General features: G+C 28.8%; 1 protein-coding gene across 2 annotated transcripts; it reads right to left on the bottom strand.

Annotated features, from left to right (window-relative positions):
* Positions 1–8,945: 8,945 nt before the first annotated feature.
* On the bottom strand, positions 8,946–26,920 carry LOC142323682 (vitellogenin-like). 2 transcript variants are annotated; one of them, XM_075363778.1, is made up of 23 exons: positions 26,784–26,920; positions 25,705–25,731; positions 23,688–23,833; positions 23,108–23,242; positions 22,505–22,672; positions 21,980–22,219; positions 20,790–21,721; positions 20,461–20,629; positions 19,567–20,168; positions 19,244–19,460; positions 18,589–18,853; positions 18,244–18,496; positions 17,631–17,919; positions 17,141–17,369; positions 16,585–16,731; positions 15,061–15,230; positions 14,496–14,639; positions 14,230–14,394; positions 13,762–14,068; positions 13,006–13,217; positions 11,517–11,801; positions 10,900–11,361; positions 8,946–9,256 (listed from the first exon to the last, which is right to left on the bottom strand). In XM_075363778.1, the coding sequence occupies exons 1-23, from the start codon at positions 26,848–26,850 to the stop codon at positions 9,107–9,109; spliced, it is 5,781 nt and encodes a 1,926-aa protein (XP_075219893.1). In that variant the 5' UTR covers positions 26,851–26,920; the 3' UTR covers positions 8,946–9,106. The 2 variants fall into 2 exon arrangements, with proteins under 2 accessions (XP_075219893.1, XP_075219894.1); XM_075363779.1 differs by lacking the exon at positions 25,705–25,731 and having other exon boundaries at positions 26,784–26,883.
* Positions 26,921–27,138: the final 218 nt, after the last annotated feature.

Here is a 27,138-nt window from a genome sequence, read left to right on the forward strand (position 1 = left end):
GAGTATAAGCAAAAATTAGTATTCTATATGAAAAAAAAATTATTATACAAACAACCACTTTGTAGCTCTTTAGCATTTGCCATTAGCTGGTTTAACTTTTCAAGCTTTTGAATTTAATTGTATAATTTTCTGAGGAAAGAAAGATTGAGATTCAGTTTTAAGGAATTTGAATTTTGAAACTCCCCTTAGGGGAATTTTCACATTTTTTTTATAATCCTCATTTAGTCAAGTATACCAAGTTATTCTTATTAGTCAGGATTGACCTTGACAATTTAGTCAAGAATCTTTTTTATCTGCCAAATTATTACTTATAGTAGCATGAAAATGGAGGATTTTTGGACAAAGTTCAAATTTGAGACAAAGTTCATTTAAGATTCAAATTCGTATTCTTTCAAATAAAAAGATTTGGAGTTGCAGCTATATATATATATATATATATATATATATATATATATATAATTGAGAAACTAGGATTAAAAAAATAAACTTTTGGAACTTTCGTGCTTTATGTACATACAAATAACAAAGTTGGAATTATTAAAATGAATATAATTGTTTTAAGAACATAAATATATACTTTGAGCTGTGAATCACCCTATAATGTTGTTACTAAAGAAACTGTATAACAATTTTATTACTATTTAACTGTTATAATGGGGGTCAATGTTTTAAGGTAGAAATGATAATTTATATGAGACTGGAATTTTAGAGTTTGTTATGGACAAGTGAATATGCTAGGACACTCATTAGATCCCCGGTTTCACGATTCTATTTTAAAAAATAAATTTTTCTCAATTTAACTTCCATTTGACTTTTTCTTAAAGTTTTATTAACACATATTTAGAAAAACCCCAACTAACTAGATAAAAATTCTCTCTTGAAAAGTAATCAAGCGACGATTTCTGTAAATAATCTTTTAGAGGAAGTTATTCAGTTTTTTAATAAATTATTTACTCACGTGTGTGTGTGTGTGTGTGTGTGTGTGTGCAAATAATAAATTAAAGGAGCTGTTCATTTTTTATTAAATATAAAATAACTTTTCTTTTGAAAATGTTTTTAGTTAAAAAGAGGGTTGTCACCTAAATGTTGTATTTGGAGAATAACTCATTTATACTTATTAAGTTTTTGGTATAATGTATTATGCTTAATTGAAAATTATTTTTCCCCTTAGTTATTTATGAGCTAATTAGATGTGCCTCTTTCAGTTATTAAACATACAACTAAAAAACAATGCTAAAGGGGAAAAAATATTTATGTACTGGATGATTCACGAGTAATGTAATAAACTTTCAGGACATGTTCTACTGGTGAAAATAAAGAAGTAAGGTCATATAAACATAGGTTCAGAAATACTCTGTTAATGAGAGTCGGCTGGGGAAAGATTTCGCCCTGATTTGTGCCCCTTCGGTAAAATTAAGCCACACTGTAATCTTTGGAACACAAATGAAGAAATTAAAAACTTAATTTAGTGGTTCTATATGAAATTGGTCTGAAAAGATTGAAAAAATAGACCCCAGAACTGCATTTTTAGTAGTTTTTGAGAAATCTGGGATGAAAGACAAAATATTCTGGTCAAAAAACACAGTTTTTTATGTTTGGCGTAAGATAACTTTAATTACTAGAACACAAAATGGTAAAAAATACATAAAAGTTTTAAACAATACTACTGTAGAGAATTCTATTCTGAGTAAAATTTTATCAATAAAGTCCACAGAAACTAAATACAAACGTAATAATTTTGAAGTTTATTAAAAACAAAATGTGACAAATTTTTAAGTAAAGCTTTATGAAGTCTTCTTTTAGTATTCTACACGTATTTTCTCTCCTCTTCTCATTTTTTCTCTCCCGAGAAAAAAATCTATTTACCGTATTTATTCGAGTACCCCCGCACTTTTTTTCTTGGAATTGGAGAGAAAAAATAAGGGTGCGGGGCTTACTTGAAACATAGCCTTTAGCCAGGATAATTTATATAAAGTAAACGTTTTCTTAGAAGTACCTAAATTCAATCACATAAATGTAGTTACATTAGGCTTTCGTTTATCAATACCCGATGCCGGTTACAGAATACATCCTTAATTATTAACATCCTGTTCATATTATCGATTGGAACGAAGTTACGGTATTTTTATAAAACTGATTCATTCTGTATAGGCTGTATCCGGTTCTAATGACAGTACAGTTACAGTATCAGTTACTCATCGTCATCTAGTCTATTCGCCATAGTGATTGTACTGTTTGTATATGTGATCAGTTATGTGCATTTTATCTGTTTAGTTTATCTTGTAAAGTTTAATACGGTGATTTATTTTAATTACGGCATTAAAATGAGTACAACAGGACAGTGTCTACGATCTTTTACAGTAAATGAAAAACTGCGCGTAATAGAAGAGGCTGAAAAAATTGGAAATCGGGCGGCAGGAAGAAAATTTGACGTAGACGAAAGCTGCATTCGAGACTGGCATAAGAATAAACAACTTCTGGTGAAAGGCACTGGTAATAAAAGGGCTTTTTGTGGCTTAAAACCAAAATATACAGACATAGAAAGAAATTGTATGACTTTGTTATGGAAAAAAGGAAATGCGGTTATGCTGTCATGACAGAAATGTGTCAATCATATGCTCGTGAAATCGCTAAATATTTGAATAAAAATTTTAAAGCAAGCCGTGGATGGATAACACGATTTTTTGCACAAAATGATTTGTCAGTAAGACGGAAGACGACCATTTCTCGACTTCCAGACGCTTATGAACAAAAAATATTACATTTTCACAAATACATAACAAATCTTAGAAAAGATAAAAAGGCCTTCTCAAATAGGAAACGCTGATCAAACCCCCATATATTTTGAAATGCCATTGACAAAACCGTAAACAAAAAAGTTGAAAAAAGTGTTACGATTTGCACTGGTGGTAATGAAAAACAATGATTACTTATGCATTACTTCTGATGGATCAAAATTACCTCCGTACACTGTTTTTAAAAGAAAAACTCTTCCTACCGTACAGGTAAATGGAGTTATTATCAGAGCACAGGAATCAGGTTGGACGGACGAAACCTTAATTTTATTAATTAGTATTTTATTTTATTAATTTTATTATTAGTAAGGAAAAGTTTTAAAAAATGCGGAATATGTAATGAACTTGATGGTAGTGAAGACGATTACCTTTGGCAGAGCGACGTGGAGACTACCGGTAACTCTTCTACAGACATTGACAGTGATTAATTAAAAATAAAATCCCACATTAAAAAGTGTATTGAAATGATCCTTTGCAACATGATACTTTCTTTTCGTTTTACTGGCCTAATGATTTTGAACTAAACTAGTACTTACGGTAATTAATTATTAATGCAATATTAATATTGTAATTTAAATGAACGATTTCGATGAACGGCTTTACTGGGTATTCCTACCCCTTTCTACTAACCTTTAAAGACTCCTCTGTTATATTTCTTTACACTTTAGTTTGATTCTGTCTTACATACAGTCAACTGTCTTTTAGTTATTTTGTTATATTTTATATAAAATGGCAAGTTCTAGTCGTCGATGTTGCAAAAATCCAGCGGATAATTTTATTTTATATATGTGGAAAATTTAATTTAAAGACAGACTCGATCTATATTTCAAAAAGTCAAAAAAGCCTAATTTTTTTATTTTAAGTGCCAAATTGGCGATCAAGATAAACATTGGACCTCACATGTTGCTGGTAAGTTGTCAGGTAAATCTAGTGCAGTGGATGCATGGCAAGAAAAATTCTATGCCGTTTGCTGTTCCTATGAAGTGGAGAGAAACTTTTGACCATATAAGTGATTGATCCTTCTGCATTACTAAAACAGAGGGGTATTCAAAGTTGCATAAGAGCAAAATTGAGTATCTAAATTTTCCTTCAGCGAGGAATTACCGGTGCTGATTGCACCTTTAAACTAATTCTTCATCAGGATCTGATTCACAACTTTGAGACCATTAGTAGTGATCCTACATTTTTATTAACCATCACTGAGCCTCATTTAATAACTCAAAACGAATTAAATGATTTGGTACGAAACCTTAGTTTGTCAAAACAAAAAGCTGAACTTCTTGGTTCTAGATTTTAACAGTGGAACCTGTTAAATAAAAACATAAGTGTTTCATTTTACCGAAAATGGAATTTAACATTTTTAAGTTTTTATGAAATGGAAGGATCGCTTTTCATCTGTTATGATATTGATGGTTTAATAAATGAACTTAATATGGAACATATGCCTTCTGAGTGACATATTTTCATATATTCATTTAAATACAGACTAAAAGCAGTCTTCCTTCATAATGAAAATGAAAAACTATCTATCTTTTTAGTTCATTCAGTGGTAAAAGAAGAAAACTACGATAACTTGGCTACTATACAAAATAAAGTTAATAAATATGAAAAGTTTCAGTGGAATATTTGTGGAGGTTTAAAAGTGATAGGTTTATTGCAGGGGCTTCTAGGGATTTTTATAAAGTATTGTTGTCTTTTTATGCCTATGCACAGTTGGGCAACACAAGATCATTTCATTATGAATAATTGGCCTTATTGAACTTTTTTTGAACCAGGTACTTCAAATATAAAGTATGCTCCCTGTGTTGATCCAAAAAAAAGGTGCTTCTCCTGCCTTCCCATGTTAAGTTTGTTAAAGCTATGGCCAAAGAAGGTAGTGTTTTTAAGTACTTAAAATATCTGTTTTCCCAATTAAAAAGAAGCCATCTTTACTGGACCTCAAATAGTCACCTTTATTGGACCTTCAATGTATATTGCATTGAAAAAATATATCATCTTCTGTTTTTATTCAAATCTCCAACCCCTGTAACAAAAAACCATACATATTACAGTATTTTGCATATCATTATTGAATTTAGAGCCACAAAATGCTTTAAATACAAATATTTTCGTCAGCGTTACTTTAAAAAGGTTTAAATTTGTTGACAAGTGGTATTGTGTCATTTCACAGTAGATATGTAGTAATTATGTAATTATATTCAGCTTAGTATCAGTCATAAATTATTGGCTACTATGATTATTTATATTTTTTCAAGGCAGGTAAAGCATTGACATGCTGACATCATCTAGCCTTGTAGTGAGATTCATAATGATTCTTGAATTGGTACACGTGACTAATGTTGTATCTTAAATTAAATATAATGACTATTAGCGGGATCAGCACAGTTTGAACCATCTTCAGGCTGTTACAACCAGTGAAGGCCAGCTTTTATTTGACACTACCCCAGACTTGCTTTATATCATTTCATTATCCTGGGAGTAGTAACTACGTTTTGTCGACGATCGTGGATTACAGTCTAAGACATCGAAATTCAGTTTTCGATTGTTTGTAAGATGTAAGTTATGTAATGGATCGTATCATTGAAAAATCATGAGTAGATATTTTCCTTACACAACAAGGAAAATAAATGAGACTAAGGCCTCCCTGTTTTCAGATGCCATATCCAGTAACCCCGTTCAAATAACCAACAGGATCTTCTCTTTTTCGAGTTGTAGTTTATTCGACTCCATCTGCTGTAACAATCCTATTCTTTGAACCTGAGGAACATTAGGTTTTTCCATCACTGTTTCACTTTTAAAAAGTATTATTTTTTAGAATTTTTCTTCGGTTTATAAGTGTTAGTTTCCGTGACAACCACATTAAGCCCCTCGGTCAGAATATTAATTTTCTGTTCCACTTATTTTTAGAATTGTAAACCGCACTATCGGGGACTGCGTTTATGGCTCAGAAGATGCCAACAAATTACATGCTGCGTCTGTTTTCACGCAAAACCAAATTAATATTAATGTGGTTTTACGATTCAAAATAAAAACTTTAGTAGGTAATTAATTTATTTTATAGACAATTTATTGTCCATGTGTGTACTGATTAAATATAAGCGGTGATATTTGCCTGTATTTACGAGTATATGTATAATTAATCCAAACTTGAACGTCTGTGTATACAAACATGTTCACTTAAAACTCGAGAACCGCTGGATAGATCTGACTTTATTTTTCACCACAGTTTATATTGATCATTTATGGATTTATATAGTTGTTAAATTAGACAAACTTTAACTCACGGAATGTTATTTTATTGCGTTATTTGTTGTAGTAATTTTTTTGAGACGCTAAATAAATCAACTGTCAGAGATTGTTCTCGTTATTGCGGACTTTACTGTAAAGGTTAAATTTAGCTAAGTATTTGATGTACTGAATCGATTCACTGTACTTCAGTTTGAAGGTATTAGCTGTTGAAGAAAGTTTTTTTTGTACCACTATTTTCGCAAGTACACAAGTGATGAATGTTGTTTTTAGCGAGCAATATTTATACACAATCTGCATATAATAACTATTAGTTTTGTTAAGATATGATTAAGTTTTACATGAATGTTATTTGTTGGTATCCATCAAAACTTATTCTAAATGTCTTTAGGTTAGGTTTTATTTATTTAAATTTCTACCTATAATCTAGATTTTTCCGTTAATGTGTTTATTCGGAATAACACAAATGCAACTTAAAAATCCACAAGAATTAATTAAACATGAATTTATTTAAACAAGAGGTACTAATTTACACAAATGAATCTTAGCAAAGCTTGTATACAACTAAGATATAACACTACACTCCAGTTATGATTTGGAAACATTTTCAAGGAGTTACATGAAAAAGTAATTTACGCTAACCTTTCTTTTTCAGTTCTTCGTTTTTTCATGTTTTTAAATCGAAAAACACTTCAAGGAGACATTTTGGACGCATGTTAATTATCGGACTTGCTCTAATAAAATATGCATATAGTATGATAATTTTAATAATCATCTTTATTTAGTTTTTAAAATGATTGTCTTGGTTTTCTTCTAAATTCTAATCACAAGATATGTCACAAGGGGACAAGAAAAATATTAATTAGCGAATTATTGAACTCAAAATCAAACTAATATATATTCTAAAAAACATTTTACAGCCAAACTAATATTAAATGAATAAACAACTAACAAACTCCCCAACTGTTTATTATAAATGAAAAATGTATTCATCTCCGTTAGTCAATGATAAAAAATTCAGCTTTCTATTCTGATATTGTTTGAATACATAGAAATATTGCGTTTGCATATACGTGCTTCATAAACGTACGGGATCATGAAATAAAATGTTACTTTTGTTCACTTGAAAATGAACGGTATTGATAGTTTTCTTTGTAAGTCGATTGACGTAATTTTACGTAGTGAGCGTTATCGGTAAGATGTGTATATTAAATTGTAACTATTCTAACTGATTGCCGTGAATGCTGTTATTATCTTCACGTTATATAGTAAATTTGTGTAGTGGATTGTTTATTTCAATTTAGCGTTATGAACAAAATTACTTTAGCTGGATATAGTAATTTATAATATTAAGGCGGAACTATCATCTATTCCTTCAATTAATTTTTTCCAACCTGCTGCTCATCTTGAGGAAAAAAGATTTTGTCATTTATTCTCGGTTTAATAAAAAAAACAAAAATCTTGATAAAGAATTAGAATTTTATTCACCTCTATTTCATAATCAATTTATATTAAATATATGATAATGAAATAGTCTTTTTTTCACTTACGCAGGTAACGAAGATGAAACAGCTATAAGGTAACGCCTCAAGCTATAATGGGGAGTAACATACTAACATGTCCTTGGGCGGAAACGTAATATTTTCACTATGACTTGCTAACTGGATGTATGAAACTTTCAGATTCATGTCCTATAAGATTTTTTTTTTAAGAAACCTATTAAAAATCGTAAATATCGTTTTCCTGGAACATTAGGGTGCAAATGTGCATTGTATCAAAATATTACCGCTTGATAAGAAACAGAAACTTGAAACTAAAAAAATCTCTGAAAGGTAAAAAGTTCGATTGGAGAACTTCAAGTCACCTATGAGGTACATTGCTTTAAATTATATCATATGTAACTTTTGTGTTGGTGGCTATAAGGATATATCCACAGATTTGATACTGTGTGTTTTTCTCACAAATAAAATATCACTAACATGATTTATTGTTTCCAAATAAACATTTTAGGTGATAAGTTTTGTTGAAGGTCATGCGTGTTGATCAGACGCAACATCATTTATGTATGTTAATATATAATTACTCGTAGATGAAAACCGTAATGTCCGCGTGTATATTTGTTTTGTTTTTCTGATGCATAGATTTTCTCACAAACTGTTCAGCCTATCACACTATATGTTCACAAGCCTATCAGAGTTACTGTTTTAACTAATTTTTTTTTTGTAAATTTCTAACTTATGTAACTGTATTTGGTTAGTGAGAAGAGAAGCTTAAACTGAGAACGAATATTATTTTACATATGAAGTAATTATTATAAGTAATTATATGAAGTAATTTCTTAGATGGTAAATAAATTAGGTTAGGTCAGAGATAACATTTTGTATTCCACACTAGTAAATTTTTAGTGTAAACATTGAATTGGGTTTAATATTTAATTTATTTGAATTGATTGAATGTACTGAAGTATTGTTATTAAATATATTTTTTATGACTTTTTTTTGTAAGTAGGTGATTGATGAATATTTTGTAGCCTGCTATATCTATTTACTATTTATATAATTATAGTTACTTAATTAACAATGTAAGAGTCAAAATTGATTTTATTTGTATATCGTTTGTTGTTCTGTACAAAACTAATTGCAACATTCCTTTTGGTTGAAAGATTTTGTTTATTTTAATTTGTGTCCATCTCAATTTCTTGAGACTAATAACTTAACGATTTGTTGATTAAATTCTTTATTTTTATTATATCATGATTGTTCATAAATTTTTTATATTCCAAGTAACGCCCAGTATGGGGTAGCCCATACTGTATTCAAAGCAAAGCAAACAGAAAAATTGTTATTTACTAGTAATTAAGAGAAAAATGAAATTCAGGTAATTAAATTAATACAGATGTTCATATAATATTGCAAATAATTTTTAGTCAAGTCATTATGAAAGGTTTTCTTACATAAACACTTCATACATTACACAGCTTACAAATACATTTCATAATTTTCTTATGAGAACATTAATAAATTATTTATAAATAAATACAAATTATACAAATAAACAGATCAGATTCAATTAATTTCAGTACAGTTTTGAGGCACTGAATATTTGATGTTTTGATTTGGTGATTGTTTATTGAAGTAGAAACCATTCTTTCCATTTCGGACTTCTTCCATCCAGTGTCTGGCAGTCTCACCTTTTTCCACACAGTAGAATGGTATCTGCAGAAAACATAACTTTAAATGATAACACTGATAAACATAATTTTTGTTTCCTAACATGCAATATGTGATTTTTTTTATCTGTTTTTTGATGCTGAAAAGTAATATGAACTTAGAATCTTCCTATCACCAACCATTTATGAAAAATTTTTTAATTTTAATTAAAGAATTTTTTTCATTTCTCAATGGGTAGTTAGCATTTTAAGCTAATACAAAAATTTCAGGCTTTCGAAGCCGACAAAAAGAACTTTCTCAGTACTTTACTGATGAAAATAATTTGGTTTATTGCACAAATATTGATGAGCTTATGTTGCACTTAGAACAAATTCATAAACCTGAGGACTGGCGCCTTTTCATACATTCATCCAAGTATAGTTTAAACGTGGTTCTACTACACAACGGTAACAAATATCATTTGACACCTATTATGGTATTAATTTGAAAGAGTCATACAATGTGATGAAAGACATTCTTGAGAAAATAAATTATAAAAAACATAGCTGGAACATATGTGGTGATTTAAAGTTATATCTACTTTTTTAGGCATGCAGTTAGGCTACACTAAGTACATGTATTTTCTTTGCGAATGGGACAACCGAGCTAGGGATAAACATTATGTTACTAAAGAGTAGAAGAAACGAGACAACTTAACTCCAAATGGGAAAAATATTATTCATGAGCCCTTAGTTGAACCCAAAAAAATATTTTTACCCCCTCACCATATTAAGCTAGGACTAATGAAAAATTTTATAAAAGAAATGAAGAAGGATAGTCCCAGATTTTTGTACATCAGGCAGAAATTTCTGAATGTAAGTGAAGGAAAACTTAAAGAAGGAATATTTGTTGGTGCAAATAAGAGAGTTGGTGAAAGATGATGTATTTAACTCAGTGTTAAAAATGTAGAAAGTGCAGCTTGGTCTTCATTTAAAGACAAACAAAAATCCGACAATTACCATGACATTGTTAATCAATTTCTTACTTCATACAGAGCTATGGAATGTAATGTCTTTGAAAATACATTTTCTTCACTCGCATCTGGATTTTTCCAGACAACCTTGGAGATGTGATGAATACGGTGAACGTTTCCACCAAGATATTTCGGTGATGGAAAGCCACTGTAAAGGGAAATGGCATACTAATGTGCTAGCCGATTACTGTTGGATATTAATTCAGGATGTGACTGAGGCTATTTATAAAAGTAAAGCATCAGTGAAATCATTCTAACACAGGTATGGCCATGTAAAATTATAAATTTTACAGATTTTAACTATATTTTCCCATAATTTTTTTTTAAGTGTAATTTATTTAAAACTAAAGGTGATAGAAAAATTGTGTTTACAGATCTATAATGTATGCAAAAAAGCAATTCAAGAAATGATACCACACTTAGAGAAACATTAAAAAAAAATTTTTTTTCTTTTAGTGTAATAGTATTTTAAATATAATTCCAAATAATTAAGGAAAAAATGAAATGGTCATTTTTATAATCTATGGAAAATGTTTAATTGTATCATTAAAATAACAGCAAACCACAAAAGATGATATATGTACACAACACACACGCGCCCGCATGCACATACACACACACACACACACAATATATATATATATATATATATATACACTTTACATTATAGACTTACCTCTTCTGTTACATATTTAGAAGATGTACATTTATATCTACACTCTGGGATAGGACGAGTACTAAAGCAGACTGTATTGTTTTCCTTGTATTCAACATATTTTACTTTGTAGTCAGTGCAGCTGTTGTATGGACGATTTCCTACTGAATAAACACTATTCTTGCTGTACTTCTTGACAAAAGAACCTGTATATTTCTTTTTCTTGGAGAATTTAAACCGTCCAGCTTCAGTGTCGCTGATTACATTACCAAAGAAGAAAGTCTGCTTAAAACAAAGAGCTCTGTCAGCCTGTTGTTTGATTTTATACAGTTTGGAATTTTTAGCATTAGTTAATGCATACGATGCAGTGAACAAAGCAGGCTTTTCCAAGATGCAGTTTCTTGGAGTGGTGAAATCATTATACTTGTTGTCATCATAAGTACCACACAGACCTCGAATGTTATCTTTGTAGTAGCTGGCAGCCTGTAACAAAGAGGTAACTGCTATATTTTATGAAAAAAATGAAACGAACATTTTTTATGTATTACTGACTGATATAAAAAATTGGTTAAACAGATTTTATTGAAATTTTTTTTGATTGTCTATTGTAAATTGTGCAATGAATTTTCTTTACTTACATAGAGTTTAAAATTTTCAGCATAATATACGATTCTGAGGCCAAACTTTTGTGAGTAGACTGTGACTTCACCATTTGTGTTTGAAAACACCTTTGCTACAACTTCACCATCACCAGACAAAAGAGATTTTGAATTATTAGCAGAAAAGGACACAGCATTTTCATTGAAAGACACCTGAGCTGAAGGTTTTCTCCAGATATTATTGCTATTTCTGCTAATGTGACCACCACTTGAACCAGAAGGCTGAATTCGAACTGAATGTTTACCTAAGATTACTTCAATGACCTAAAAATAAAAAAGATTTTGTTGTATGCAGCAATTGCTAATAATGTGTAAATAAGAATGATTAATTAAAAGGTAGACGTGAATAGAAACATATAAATGCATCGATAAAGAAACATTCAATAAACTTAATCAGTAATTGTTTTCTTAGTTACAAATGGCTTATTATTCCTCTTATGTAATCATTCATCCTAATGTTCTCACTGGAATAGAAAAAATATTAATTAAATTGTATCACATAAAGTTACAATGAACATTTATAATTCATTTGATAGAATTCTAATCAAAAATTCAAGTTCTGTTGAGTAACTCTATTATCACTGAATGGTCAAATTAAACAGCTATACATGGAATGTCAATTGATCTATGAACATATAAACAAAAAGTGTTTATTTCTTTACGTATAAAAAAAATTAATAAGCTTAATGTAAAAATTCAATAGATCTAAAAAAGAAATGAATAAAAAACTAAATTTAATGTACATAAAATTTCTAAATAAAACCATTATGATTAAGCAATTTTTTTTTTTTACAATTAACATCTAGAGGTAAAAATTCTAATTCTTTTCATTTATATATGCTATATTACATTTTTGAGTGCTTTCTATTCATAAATTTAATTTAGTAGCATTTCGTGTAGCTTCTTCTTTCTACAAGTACACTTAAGACCAGAAACATATATAAATTATTTATCTCCTTCATAAAAACATGTTCAATCTAAAACAATATAGTATAAATTTAATTAAATGAAACTTAATATCATCTTAAATATCTTAAAGTATTACAAATATAATATACATAACAACACACAATACAATACAATATAAACAAAACAACTTGTGACATTGTGCACTGATAATAAAAATCCATGCTGCTATAAGTATAATAATGATAATTTAGAAGTGCCTAATAGTTGTGATGGTAACAATAAATTATTATATTTGAGAAAAATATTACTGTACATTTTTATATTCAAACAAAATTTTTGTTTTCCAAATAAAAAAATTGATAACAAAAAAAGTTCAGTTAGAGAATGATGAACTTCTTACGGTGGCATTACTTGTTTGAAGAAAATATGTTGTTAAAATGATTTTTATTAACAGTGTGATAGAACATTCCTGTATAACAGCTGTTTGCATAATTTATTTGCAGAAATTAATGAAATGACATAGTAGGATAAATATTTAAACCTAGTAGTATTTACATACCTTTCCATTTGAAGAGTCCTGCACAAGAAGTGCTACATTCTCGTTTATATCATTATAAACAACTTGGCTGTCTCTGTTATTAATATACCTTTGAGGATGGATAAGTTTTGGTGTATATAAGAAAGCTGTGTACCAAACATGATTACTTAATGCAGCTTGGTAAGTGGTGTTATCAAAAGTCTTGATAAATTTTTCATCATAGGAACAGTATGCTGAAATCATAAAACAAATCTTTTAAGTTATTACATCGATAAAAGATTAAACAAACATATACATATGTCAAGTATTATAACTGTAATGGTTGTAGATAACATAACATGAATCAAAACCTACTCCTAAAAATGTTGTAACAATTCTTGGGAATAACAAGCATCTCATGTCAGTTTACTATTGACGGTGAGGAATGAAGTGGTTTCTTGTTGCCTTCTTCATAAAGCCAAATGTTTGGTTGGATATCAGCATACAAAGTCTACTGAAATGCAATTGATATTCAGCTCTGCAAGTGACACCTTTATTCTAATCACCATAGGGACTGGCTGTTTAGTGTACATTATTACTTTCAGAGAATGGAATAATTACTGGTGCCTTTTGTACCTCAGGTGCTTTAAATGTGTCACAGGCACAAGAAAAATTCCAACAGAGTTGTTTTATTGACTGAATATACTGTTTGTTTATTCAGTTTTGTAATAAATGTATCCTTTATAATAAACAAAAGAATTATACAAATAGTTTTGTAAGAATACAGCATCTACTTACGCATATCAAAGCTTTCTTCACATGAAACACGTAGTGCATTGAAAAACCAGAAAAAAGCTGGGAAGACATTGAAAGGAAAGTAAGCATTGCTGAAGAAAATCTGTTCGCTGTCACGGTGTAGTGTAACATTCATGTAATCTCTATCTTTTTCAAGTCGAACAACGACTTCAGTTTCATTAGTTGGATTTTTATTTTGAGTGTGTTCATAGTAGTATTTATAATTTATGCCAAATCTGTTAAACCAGACAGTAACTGGAAAGAAACTCTGCAGTTTGAAGCTGTTTGAGGGTTGATCTTGTTTGGAAACCTGAAAACCCAGCAGCACTCAATAAATACATTATTTAAACTTAACATGAAAAGATTATATGAAAATGCTCTACATTTCTAAACATCGAAGGAAAAATTATTGTTTACTTTCACATAATTTATAGAAGATTATACTTATAATAATTTTCTTTTTATTCTTACCCATTTAATTTCAAACTTGAGGTCATTTAATAAGGCTGCCTTTCTAGTGACATCCTGGCAATAAATAGAGAGATAATGATGGTTTTCTATTTGTTGTTTGCAACTCTTCATCATGTCATCATATTCTAACATTTTCTTATATTCTGGTGTTTGAGACATCGTTAACTGCAAAAGGTGAAAAACATTTTATAAACTATTGTCTTAGGTTATGGACATTCACCTTTTATACAAAGTCATAACGTACAGTATGAAGTAAAATAATTTACCTTAATATCAAATTTATTTCCAGATTTGCAGCTTTCACCAAAGGCAATGCTTGTGTAAAACATTGTATCAGGATTTTGTTGAAGCGCATCATACACATCAATTTCTGGAGATCTGGGGAGGTAGTTCTTGGAGGCAGCACATATCTTAAAAAGAAAATTTTTATTAGATAAAGGGAATTTTATCCATTCTCAGTAAAGTAAATACAATTATTCCTGATACATATTTCTTCTTTATATAAGGATATTATAAAATATTATATAAGGATATTCTTTATCTTTAAGGTTATATTTTAGTTAATGTAACACATTAATAAGTAAAAATAGTTATAACTTATAAGTAAAATAATAATCACCATTGGTAGAAAGTAAGTTTAAATAAATTTCCCTGATTGTTGTTCCAACCTCAGAAACAACCATCTTCTACAACATTAGTTAACAGTTGTAACGAGATATAGTGTATAAATATTGAATGTGTCAAATTATATTTACAGAATGTTATAATGTAAGTAATATTAAATGTAATCTAGTATATAAAAATTACTTTTATCTGTAATAAATTATTTACCTCATATGATTTTGTTTGTGACTTGACTGGATTAGCACCATAGTAAAACATTATTTTAGTTTCTGGAGATACATCACTGCTGGCAAAGGATGCTGTTGCTACATAACAATAATCAGGTTGCCCAGACTTTCCAAACTGTACTGAGAAGTCGACCAAACGTGCAACTGAATCTAAAATTGTTTGATTTCTTTAAGTACAAGTGATTTAAATGAAATATATATTAAACCATAAAATATTGAGTAGAGTTATAAGGCTAATACAGTATATTTAGAAGCTGCATTCTTAAACAAGTTGGCCATCCCATTGCAGCTGTAATAATACACATTAGCATTTAAAAATAAAAAAAGAATTCAGGTGAGGAAAAACATTTTTAACAAAGCTGACAATAACAAATTAATACTATTAAATTATTCTTTATCTTTTGACGTTTTGAATTTGATTTGTAATTAATAATAAAGAACTAACTAAAGTCAATTTTGTGATGTTTTGATTACATCAGTTTTTAGAGAAGATATGAATATTATTATTTTTTACTTTTTAGTAGATTTTTGAAGTGTAATTTATTTTGTCCATTAATTTTGCTTAAAATTATAATTATTTGTATAAATACTTATAATTTTATATATACAACATATATATAGTATTATATTATATCTTTATATACATTTCTTTCTTTAATAGAGGTAAGGTTGCAAACTGCTGCTGTCCTTGTACAAAAACTCATTCCTATGAAACAGTAAAGGCAACAAAATCTATATTGTAATGAAAATAAATAAGGAATTCAAGGAAACAAAATTAAGTAATATTACAAAGCATGAGCTAGACTGCTCATAGAAATTTACATTATTTTTTAATCTAATATTTTAAACTAATTCCTGAAAGTTTATCATGGAAATATTTTGAATATTAGAAAGATTCAGACTATCATTATAGTATAATAATTGAATAAATCACTACTTTCATAAATTACTAAGCAATTGTTTATTTTAAAAAGTCTTCTACTAAAGATATGTGGAAGAAAGTTACTAAAGGTCAACCTGATTTAATTGCTTTTCAAAATAAAATATGAATCATTGAATCTGTGCATTTGATCATAAATTATGCTTAAAGTGGATTTTTTTGAAGAAAAACAATATTAATAATATGGTTTTAAAGAAAAACATCTATGTTGAAATGAGAACATCCACTGTAGAAAATGTAAATTATGCCGATTAATAAAATACCAATGGTGTTTGTTAGCCATGTTGTTATAAATAGTGCAAATAAACAGCATCATTTGCAGTTTCACTTTAGACCCAAAAGTTTAATGTTGACTTTTATGATAATTTGAAATATCTCTACCCAGCTTTGTATAAATTATGCATTTATTTTAATCTAACATTATTTAAATACATTTTATCCTCTGTTTAGGTGTAACTGATAGAGTAAGCAGGTAAATGTCTCAGTTTGGACTGGCACTCATTAAAATTAAGTTGCTGAATAATTTATTTTGTTCTGGGACTGAAAAACTATAAAAATTCTCACCTGGAATTTCAGCTCCCACTCGTGTAAGGAATTCTTCCTGTCTCTTTTCACTATCAGAATAAGTTGATTCTGACACAGCATCCTCATATGAGACATTGTAGTAATTATAACTTGGTTTTGCAGAACTAGCATTGTTGTATTTGTATTCTAAAAAGAAAACAAAATTTCTGTAAATTAGAATTCTTAATGTTAAATTTAACAGGAAGATGCCTTTATTTATTTTTATTATTATTTTTTTAAATTTCTACTGCACTCAGGAGTTGATAAGACAGAGATTACTCAAGTCTTTGTATCAACAACAAAAAGTAACAGCTAAAAAATATACTACAAAGTTTCTACAGAAAAAGTTAGTAGCTATAACATATGCTATGAAGTTACAAACTGATTTGATCGCTCAGCATGGATGTCCACAGTAATGAATTCATAAGGATAAAATATTGACTTGTTTTTAAATAGTATACTTTATTTATGCATAGTCATATGTGAATTATGACATAGCATGTTAATAGCTGTTAAATATTATTTTCTAATATTTAATATACTAATTATTACTCACTGTAAGCGTAATTGAATCTAACAAAATCAAAGTTAGACTGATCAGGGTTGTAGATCAAGCATACACGGTTTGCATGGACTCCTCGTTGAACAAAAGGGAATGGTAAGGCTGATATTCTACGGAAATTGAAGAAGTTGAAATTAAAGAAGTAATCATCTTCAAAGCTGCGTTCACTCATGACTTCATAATGGAAGCCCATTCCAACATCTTTGCCGAACGTGTAGCGTGCCTGCAATTATAAGTTTCATTGAATAATAATAAGAACAGATTAGAAATAAATCTCAGTTATCATAAATATAATGTAAAACTATTTTGTAAAGGCTACTTCTTCCAAAAGAGAGTGCTTGGATGATTAAGAAAATATTCATGAACTTAATATTTGATGATTATTTACATTATGTATTCATAGAAAATAAAATTTAAAATCTTTTCATTGACAAAAAATATTAAAATATTTTTAATCTTTGTGACAAAAAAATTATATTCTTACATGTTTTGGTTCAGCAACATGTATTCTTTGAGTGCCGTTCTGTTCCAGTGCAGATTTAAAGTTCACTAGGTCATATATAGTTGTGTAAGGAATGGTTTCATAGTGAAATATGAGCTGTTTTTTTTTAGATGGAGTCAACTGTACTTCTACTTCATATTTTTCTGTATCCACAGTGAATTCAGATCTAAAACCTGCATTAATTTCAAATTTCTTTACAACACCAGAGTAATATTCATGATGATTAAAAGGTGTCACAAAACCGAACTTGCTCTCAGTTTGAGAAGAGTACCTAGAAAAAAAACATGAATACTAATTAATCCCACTTTCATATTCTTTTTATGACATACTCCGATTACTTTTCTTTTTAAATTTACTAAGTAAATTTAGTATTATTTTATTATTTCATATAGGTATTTATCTAAAATGTAAGTAATAAAATATTGACAACAAAAAACTAAAACAAAATTTATTATACCATTTAACAGCGTATTTGACCTCATTTGAATAACTGTGATCAACAAAAGAGTAAAAAAAATTAAGCACTCAGTAGATCTTAAAAATGTATGTTTTATGATAAAAATGAATAGTTCCTTTTTTGGATAAATTTACTTACACAGCTTCAATTTCAAATGAAACATTTGTATGACGTGGAATATGGATGTAATCACTCCTTTCAGTAGTAGTATCAGGATTAACATGAACCTCGAAATCTCCAGCAGCATGTACAACTGTTGGAGTGGTAAGACTGTATAAAAATGGGAAACCCATACATGTAGGAAATCCCAACTGAATATTAATTTGATTATAATAGGAAGTAGATTTGTATTCTTTTTTTGACTTCATGTTTCTCATAGCATCCTGAATCACTGAAAAACAATAACATGGAAATTAATGTTTGTGGTTCATTGTGAAATACTGGAATTTTTATTTAAACAACTGTATAAAATATTCAACTTACTATATGGCATTGCTTTAAATGAATCATTTCCAAAAGCAAATACTCGTTTTGCACCCAGCATGGAAAAAACCACGTTTCCTTCAATATCTGCTTCGTTCTGTATTTTGATACCAAGTAGTTTAGCTATCTTGTCAGCACTCCATGTCTTGGGTCTTAAATTACTGTATGATTCAAAATTACTTCTGTAATTAGTAATACTTCCAGTTTTAATCTTTTCACTGACTGCTTGAATGAGTTTGTTGACACTACTTATCATTGCAGAGCCCTGAAAAAAAATCTTTCTATAGTACACATTACAAAATAAGAAATTTCATGTTTAAAGTAAAGACTATTAAACAAGATACAATTACTGATACATTCAAATTCTCCAGTAGCATTTTTCAAGCTATTGGTTGTGCAGATAGCTGGTTAAATTAAAATTCTGCTTAAACATTAATGAAAACTTAATTAAACAGACAATGAATTAAATCTTCAGTTTAATGTGTACACTGGTGCCAGTAGTCTCCTACTGAACTAACTTTATAGAAAAATATCCTTTCTGTATTCTTTAAAGGAAAGTGACATCAAAACTTGAATTACATACAATAGAAATCCAGTTTTGCTAAGATATGCTAATTAAAATTATAATATATTTCTACTACACTAACACACTTACATGATATTCTTGCAGGTTGATGTTTCCACTGCTTGGCCAAGAATCGAAGAAGAAAGCTTTTGGAAACAAATGGTCTATACTTCTAATGAAGTTGACTTTATATTCATATGCCATTTCAATATCGTCAGTGTATGTGGAGAAGTAGTAATCCCTTAAGAAAGATCTTTCATAGTCCTTTGTTCTAAGAAGGTTTAGAGCAGCCTGGGCATTTCTGGCTCTAAAAAAGGAAAAAAAAAATTATGTTTACCTACTGATTTCTTTATATAAGAATTTTAATAGAGTTAAAAATAATTTTATTTAAATGAAAAAATAACTGGACTTACAGGACAGAGTAAGCATTTTGTGCTGCATTTGTGATGGCATCTTTAACAGCATTCTTGACGACATGGCTGGATTCAGTGTGTGTTGACAAAGCCATCATCTGGAGTATTTCAGCAGGTGGATGAGTGTTCATAAGGCGAATGACAGCAGCTACTCTAATCTCTTCATGTTCTTTTTTGTTCATGAATATCTTCATTAAAATTGGTCTTGCAAGATGCGGGTGAAGGTAAGAGATGTGATAAAGACTAATAACCATAAGAAGCCTTTGAAACTGAGTGGCTGTCTTTTTACCCTCAAGGTAATCTTCAAAAATTTCAAAGACTTTTGGGAAGGCTGTGTTTGCGACTGCCTTGATGTACATCTGTGATTTGGGGCTATCATATTTTAAAATTGCATCATCCATTTTTTGTTTAAGGTATGGCATGTATTTTTCAAACACTGCACTTTCATTCTTTGGTGCTGTGCGCCTAAAAGTGTATTTAGGATAATGCGTGTGAGCATATGCCCCAGATACCTGAGCCATTCTAAGCAAATCAGTAAAGGCCATCAGCGCTGAGTCATTCAAATACTGCTGTGCTTGAACAGTTTGTGATGTCACCATTGACTGAAAAACATAACAACTATTATTAAACAACTATTAACAACTATTAACAACTATTTAAAGGTTTAACAACTATTATTAAAGGTTCATAATGGGTTTAAAAGGTAATTAAGAATAACATATCAGAAAAATACAATTTTTAGAACGTTTACAACAAAATTTGTAACATTTAAATAGAAATCAAATCATTATTATTGGCTATAATAGAAAAGACCAGAGTGAGTCTGAGCTTCAAATTATTAAATTTTCAGATTATTAGAAAGGAAAATTGTTTTTTCAATATGCATCTACTTACAAAGAAAGTATCTAAATATTCTTGATTAGGGTTTTTGGCTGTCTGAGAGATATGGGCAACTATTTCTGCTGCAGCTTCTCCTTCTAATTTTTTATTTTCTATCACGTTTTTAATTGTCAGAAGACAGCTTCCAGTACCAGCAGCGACTACTGCATGTATGTATACTTTCCTAAAAAAATGTTACATATATTAGAAATTATTTCATGAAAAATTGTAAATTTCATTTCTTTGAAACAGTACAAAAATATGTTTAGAATGTTCACGAAACTGGTAAAATTTAATTACTCGAATTATTTATACAAATAGATATTTAGAATAATTATGCTTACCATCCTTCTAGTTTTTGCAATTCTTTAAAGTCGACACTAAATTGTTTCTCACTGACGTACAATTGATCTACAACTTCTTCCATCTGTTTAGCACTCATAGTTTCAATAAGACGGGTCAATAGAGTGAACTTTGACATTGTGTTTTGTAGTGAAACCGAGATGTTATTATGGAGCTCAAATCCTATCTGTATAGCTAATCCTTGAACTGCAGCTGTAATATTTACTTCAGATGCAGCTTGAATTGAGTTTCCTTTCACTCCAATGAAGTACGGCAGCATGGGTGTAGCTGGAGGATCAAATATTGTTGGTTGTTCCTGCCAATTTTCTTCACTGCTGCTACTGTCTGAATGGAATCTTCTTATTTTGTAGTTTTCACCAGTATCAGAACTAGAGTTGTCACCTGAGCTGCTATCTGAGCTGCTACCTGAGCTGGTACCTGAGCTGCTACCTGAGCTGCTACCTGAGCTGCTACCTGAGCTGGCAGAGGAATTGCTTTCTGATTCAGAGCTAGATGAACTCTCTGAGTCACTGGCATTTCTTCTTGCCTTGACTTCAGCTTCAGCTTCTGTGATTCTTTTTGAATGTTTGTACATTTCTTCACGGTACCTGTTATCAGCCTCCAAACTACTGCTGTCACTTTCTGAACTGTCTTTAATTGTTTTGGTCTTGTTACGAATTGCATTTGGGTTTGAACTAGCTGGATTATATTCGTAAACTAGGTCAAAATATGTTTTATTGTTAGGAATGTGGACCAGTTCACTAACACTTGAGTGTGTAACAGAAGCTAGTGTGAGATTCATTCGAGTAGGATTTATACCATATTTTGTTTTATGTAAATACGGGCTGATTAACACTTGATCAGTTGTAATTGAAGATTGTAATGTGTTATTGCCTGGTGTTCCTGTAAATGTGGCTCTGCTAACTGAAATTCTCTGAAACATAAATAAAATCATCTAAATTATTCATCTTACAGTATGCATAAAATAGATTATTTGCATAAATGGATAAAGCTTTATTAAAATTAAGTTAATCTGTGAACTCATCATTAATTTTCCATAACACTGGCAAAGTGAGAGGCTGACCAGTAAGAGTGTATCACTACAGTCCTTACACTGCTCCCATTCAAAAGTGTTAATTTCCATTTTGTCATAGAATTAATTACTATTTTTTATTTGTAGTAATCCACTTACCGCCATAAAATTTCCCATTCGACTAGTGCCTGTTTCATAAATTATATCATCAGCAAATCCAAAATGGTATCGTGGATTATTTTCACAGTCACTGAAGTTTTTGTATTTGACTACCTGGAAAACATTGTAATCATTTCCATTTATTGTTGGGTGAGGAACCAGTTGTGGGGCTGACTGAATAACATAAGGCTGAACTGGGAACACTGAATAACCAGTAATGCATTTACCAGTGACCGTGTCCTGTGAACAAAGTAAACACTTATGTAAAGGAACTTATACCTTAATCAACAGTCACTAGAATACATCAGTCACTAAATTTATTATTTTGCCTAAATATTCGTAACTTCATTTATTTAAAATAATTTAATGTTAGTAAGATTATTCATCATGAATATAATTCTATGGCATTACATTATAAAAATTACTCTATAATGTGACATAAATCAGAGTTTTAAATAACATAACTGTAGATCAAAAATAATATTTTACAGCAATTTAGTTTTCTGAAATCTGTGTTTTTCATACCTCATTTGTCTTGAAAATTCCAACTGGATGATCATAATCAGGTATCTGGTTCATTGTACTTTTAACTGCTTTTGCTCCTTTTATATCAATCTGAAGAAGACTTACAATGGCTTTAAATATGTTTACTTTCCATACTTCAAGGTTGCCACTGACAACAATATTGGATACCTGTAAAAAAATAGATTTCATAATTAAATGTTATCAGTACATAATTATACAATTTGAGGAAGCATGCAGTAAATTTTAATGCAGGATATGTAAATAAAATCATCATTGATTAAGAGCCAAAAAATTATAAAAAGGTGTGGTAATTTTTTTCATATGTAATATATACAATTGAATACATAATATTCAATTAAACATCATGCATATAATTAAATGGGTTACTATGGGATATTTAATTGATTTGCAAGGTCAAGTTAACTTATTTTTAAGCAAGTGACTAGTTAATGTTGATTTAGTTTAATTTTAGAATATTTAATTGTTAAAACTTTCATTATTTTATTTATTTTTGTTAATGGACTGTAATAGTTTTATTCTGATATATGTAAAAAAAAAATCTATGCTAATTACAGAGATTAAACAAAAATTTTTAATACTTACTGATCCATTCCTGAAGTTGACAGCCACAACATGATCCAGTTTCAAGGGTTGATAATTAAATTCTTTTTCATCTATGTGTGTGTCCCAGCCAGCAGTAAGATTCCGATGAATGTTTGCAACCTGCACTTGGTTAACCTGTAAGATGTGAATTAATAAAAATTCATTAAAAGAAGTATTTCCAGGGCAGCCAAAAATGTTTATAAACTTAAGTTACTTATTTTGTACTTAATTATAATTTTAACTGTGATTTCCATATTGAATCTGATTGCACTATAATTTCTTTTTAAAAATTTATGTATTTATATATGTGTAAGAGCAGCTTATGTTATGAAAAAGATATTGACATAATATAATAAATATTTCTATGATCTTTCCTTGCTGTGCTGTTCCAACATTTTATTTATTGTTATCACCTGATTTGTTTTTTCTTATAGTTCAGAATTTACAGTTGTTTTCCAATAAAAATTTTAAATTGTTAGTTACATTAAATATTATGCTAATAATATAGAAATTTTTATTCAAGTAGACTAATTAAATTTATTTGTATACAATGTGTTGAACATCTTATATATTAACTAACCTCCACAAATAGTTGATTATGTGATGTCTTTTTTATCTGAACATGCCCTTTAATTGATACTCCTACATACTGGTGAAACAGTTGATGTACGGCTGATACTGATCTTCCTGTAAAGTAGTAGCGGTAGATTTTATCATAATCCCATGCTGCAAAGATTAACATATTAATTAATTTTATGATTTTGTATTATTTTTTATTTATGAAATCAAATACATATAGTGATAGTGATAGTGAATATTTCTTTCTGTTAATTATCATAGGCGTAAAATGGTTTTTCTTTGCATAATTATTTATTTAATATTTAATGGAATTTGAATGAGATAAGTGTGTATAAACCTTCTCTTTTAATTACAAGGACTTTCCTTACTTAATTCTACTGGTCTTCCAACTTATTATGGTTCTGTTAATTATATTTTTTGTTTAAAAATACAAATAAAAAATTGAATTACTGTGGGGAAAATTAACAATATATTTATTCATTTTGGAAAAAAAAAATTTTTCTAAATACTAAAAGCATTACTTCCTTCTTTGTATTAATTCATTAAAAATGTAGGTAAAGTAATGTAATTCTTGACAAATAATGATGTAATTCCAAGTTTTGACAATCAGATATTTAAAAGCTATCGATTAAATTTTTTATCTATGCAAACTTTAAGGTTAGTTTATTTAATGACGATAAGAAAAGTAAGGAAGATGTTGATTGCTACATCTTGTCTACTAGTAATTTATTCCTGATGATTAAGAGAGTTCTTTCAATTATTTCTTAAAAGGGAAATAAGTGAGAGAAAAATATTGTAATTTAATCTTTGCAAAATAATGATTGTACACTTAATAGTCGTGCATCTTTGACAGTAGGTAGCAGTAATTATCTAAATCTTTACTCAATAAAAACAAAGTACTCAATCTTTACTTATGAAAATTGAAACCAGAAGTGATTGAGTTAAAACCAAAAATCTCACAATAAAAGACTAATCTGATCAGGTAAATCCAAAACAAATAAATAATTTACCTTTTAGGTGTTAAGGGATTTGAGCAGGATTTGAGGAAGAAATATACAGGAAGCAAAAGTGAAGAATAATGATTAAAAGTTCAACTGAAAATGAATTGCGAGAAGAATGCTTAGAGAGTAGTAAAATGGAAAGGACTAGTTAGTATTTGACTGGTGTTAATAAAAGAGTGTAAAATTTCTATGTCCAATTTATAAAATATACTGTACAAGTATTTATAAAATTAAAAAGACAATGGTGCAGTGCATAAGTTATTTTGTCAATAATTTGATGATTTTCTATTTAATTTAAATACACAATATATTTAAATATATAATGTATTTTCAATATTAAGATGAGAAAGGATGCGACAAACATCGTGACAAGAGATGCTACTGGATTTCCAATAGTAATATTACTTTTTAATATTATTATAATTAATATTATATTACTATTAATTTCCATCCTGTAATCATTTTGTAATATTACTATTGACAATAGTAATATTACAAAATGATTAGAGGATGGAAATATATAGAAAACTACCTCGTGACTATGTAATAGTAAAACATCAGCAATAGAAGGCAGGAAATAAGGAATTAAATCAAATGAAATATTGTATGACAGGATGGTGTTGAAAAGTAATGATGAAAGCTTATACACCTATTTTAAAATTAGGAATTTTTAAAGTGAAGTCGAAAATAAATTGTAGCTTAAGACAGACTGATTAGTAAGGTGATAAATAGAAATTAATAAATTGCGACCTGTGATGTCCCCATTATCGTTTATGAAATGTATCCTATACTGTAAGTAGATAATGTAATAAATGCAAGAAGTTAAAATTATTATTGCATTTTAATAAATGTAGTGTGAATGAAATTAGTCTATGAAAAAAAAAGATCTTAATATCCATCAACTTTTTGAAATATCAAATTTAATTAATGGATTTATAAATTACTGTATTAAAATTGAAGTTAATAAGCATAAACTTGTTATGCATAATCAATGATTGAAAATTTTAGGTTACTTACATCCACCAGTTTCTGCTGAGATTGTAACTGTAACAAAAAAAATATATCTATACAATATTAATTTAAGAAAATAGTTAAATGATACTAGAGGAATTATAATACATAATGAAAAACATTTTAATTTTAGTCTACAAACTATTAGAAAACATAATAAAGCTTTAATAAATAAAAAAATCCATTGATTCGATATGAAATTGCATTTTATTACTATGACTAAATTCCAAGCAGAGTAAATAAAGTTAATAAACATATTATTTTATTAATTAGTTTGATAGTCGAATTTACTTTGATACCGATTTCTATAAATCAAAATTTTTTAATATCCAAAAGTTTTTTCTTCTTTATTTTAGAGCGATATTTTTGTATTGGTTTTATTTTAATTTTTATTATTTATTATTGGCGGGAAATTTTCGACTGAGTACCTTCTTGATGCCAACTTACGAGAAGGTATCTATCACCGGTATATAATGTAAGAGAAATTAATTAGTTTGAAGTTTTGATTTATAAAACGTTCTTTATTGTTTAAGTTAAAATAAAATTGTATATAATAAAAATTAAATAAAATACTACAAAAAGTATTATTTATGAATAGAAACGTTTCTGATTCTATAATAAAATTCTGTATTGCATGCAATATTACAGTAATCAATTCAACATAATCGACTGTTTAATGACGATAATAATATAAAGAACTTTTCGAAAATTTTTGTTTCTTAATTTCGTTAATTTTAAAGTTATTTTATGTTAAAAGTTACAATTACATTAAATATGTAATATATACATTTGCTTGTATATTACATATTTACTTTTCTACATTAGAAAAGTCGAAGAGAGTAAATTATTTTCTAATTTATATCCGTGGTTTGTAATATTTAATTATTTGAAATTTTAGCCTGCAATTTAATATATTTTAATAATTAGAGATAAATATTTTAAACAGATGCTTAAAATTCTTATTTAATGAAAAAATATTAAAAAAAAATTTTTTTTATAATAATTTATTATTAAAGTAATATTTCAATACCCCATAAAATAACAAACTATAACTTTACAAAATAAATAAATAGAATTATGATTACCGTATGCTGCGCAACATAGCACTAAGATTGTCTTCCACATTTTAACTTCCACTGAACTGGAGACCATACCTCAGTAGTTCCAACCAGTGAACTGCTTACCGATACCGAATAATGATCTTTATATACAAATCATTTGGCTGAACAATGCAAAACATTAAAGATATATTTTTGCATTGTGATTTCAACAATTAATGATAATAACTGATGGGGGGGGGGATAATGCGTTGTCAGCGATCAGAAAAGTTCATTATCTGCACGAGCATCCAAGAAGAATACTTACGTGTGCGGTTAAAGTTTTCATTTTAGATATTAAAATAGTAGCAATTAAACAGCAAGTAATAGCTTCATGAGTTTT

This window comes from Lycorma delicatula, chromosome 4 (genome assembly GCF_047948215.1).
Source record: "Lycorma delicatula isolate Av1 chromosome 4, ASM4794821v1, whole genome shotgun sequence".
In the NCBI taxonomy this organism is placed as follows: Eukaryota; Metazoa; Arthropoda; class Insecta; order Hemiptera; family Fulgoridae; genus Lycorma; species Lycorma delicatula.

Excerpts from the sequence above, each read along its gene's own strand:
- LOC142323682 (XM_075363778.1), bottom strand. The coding sequence starts at position 26,850 with ATGGTCTCCAGTTCAGTGGAAGTTAAAATGTGGAAGACAATCTTAGTG. Across the intron at positions 17,370-17,630 it reads ATGTTGCTGAACCAAAACAT|GCACGCTACACGTTCGGCAA; the intron begins GTAAGAATATAA and ends TTATAATTGCAG. Across the intron at positions 14,069-14,229 it reads TCAAGTTTGAAATTAAATGG|GTTTCCAAACAAGATCAACC; the intron begins GTAAGAATAAAA and ends CTGGGTTTTCAG.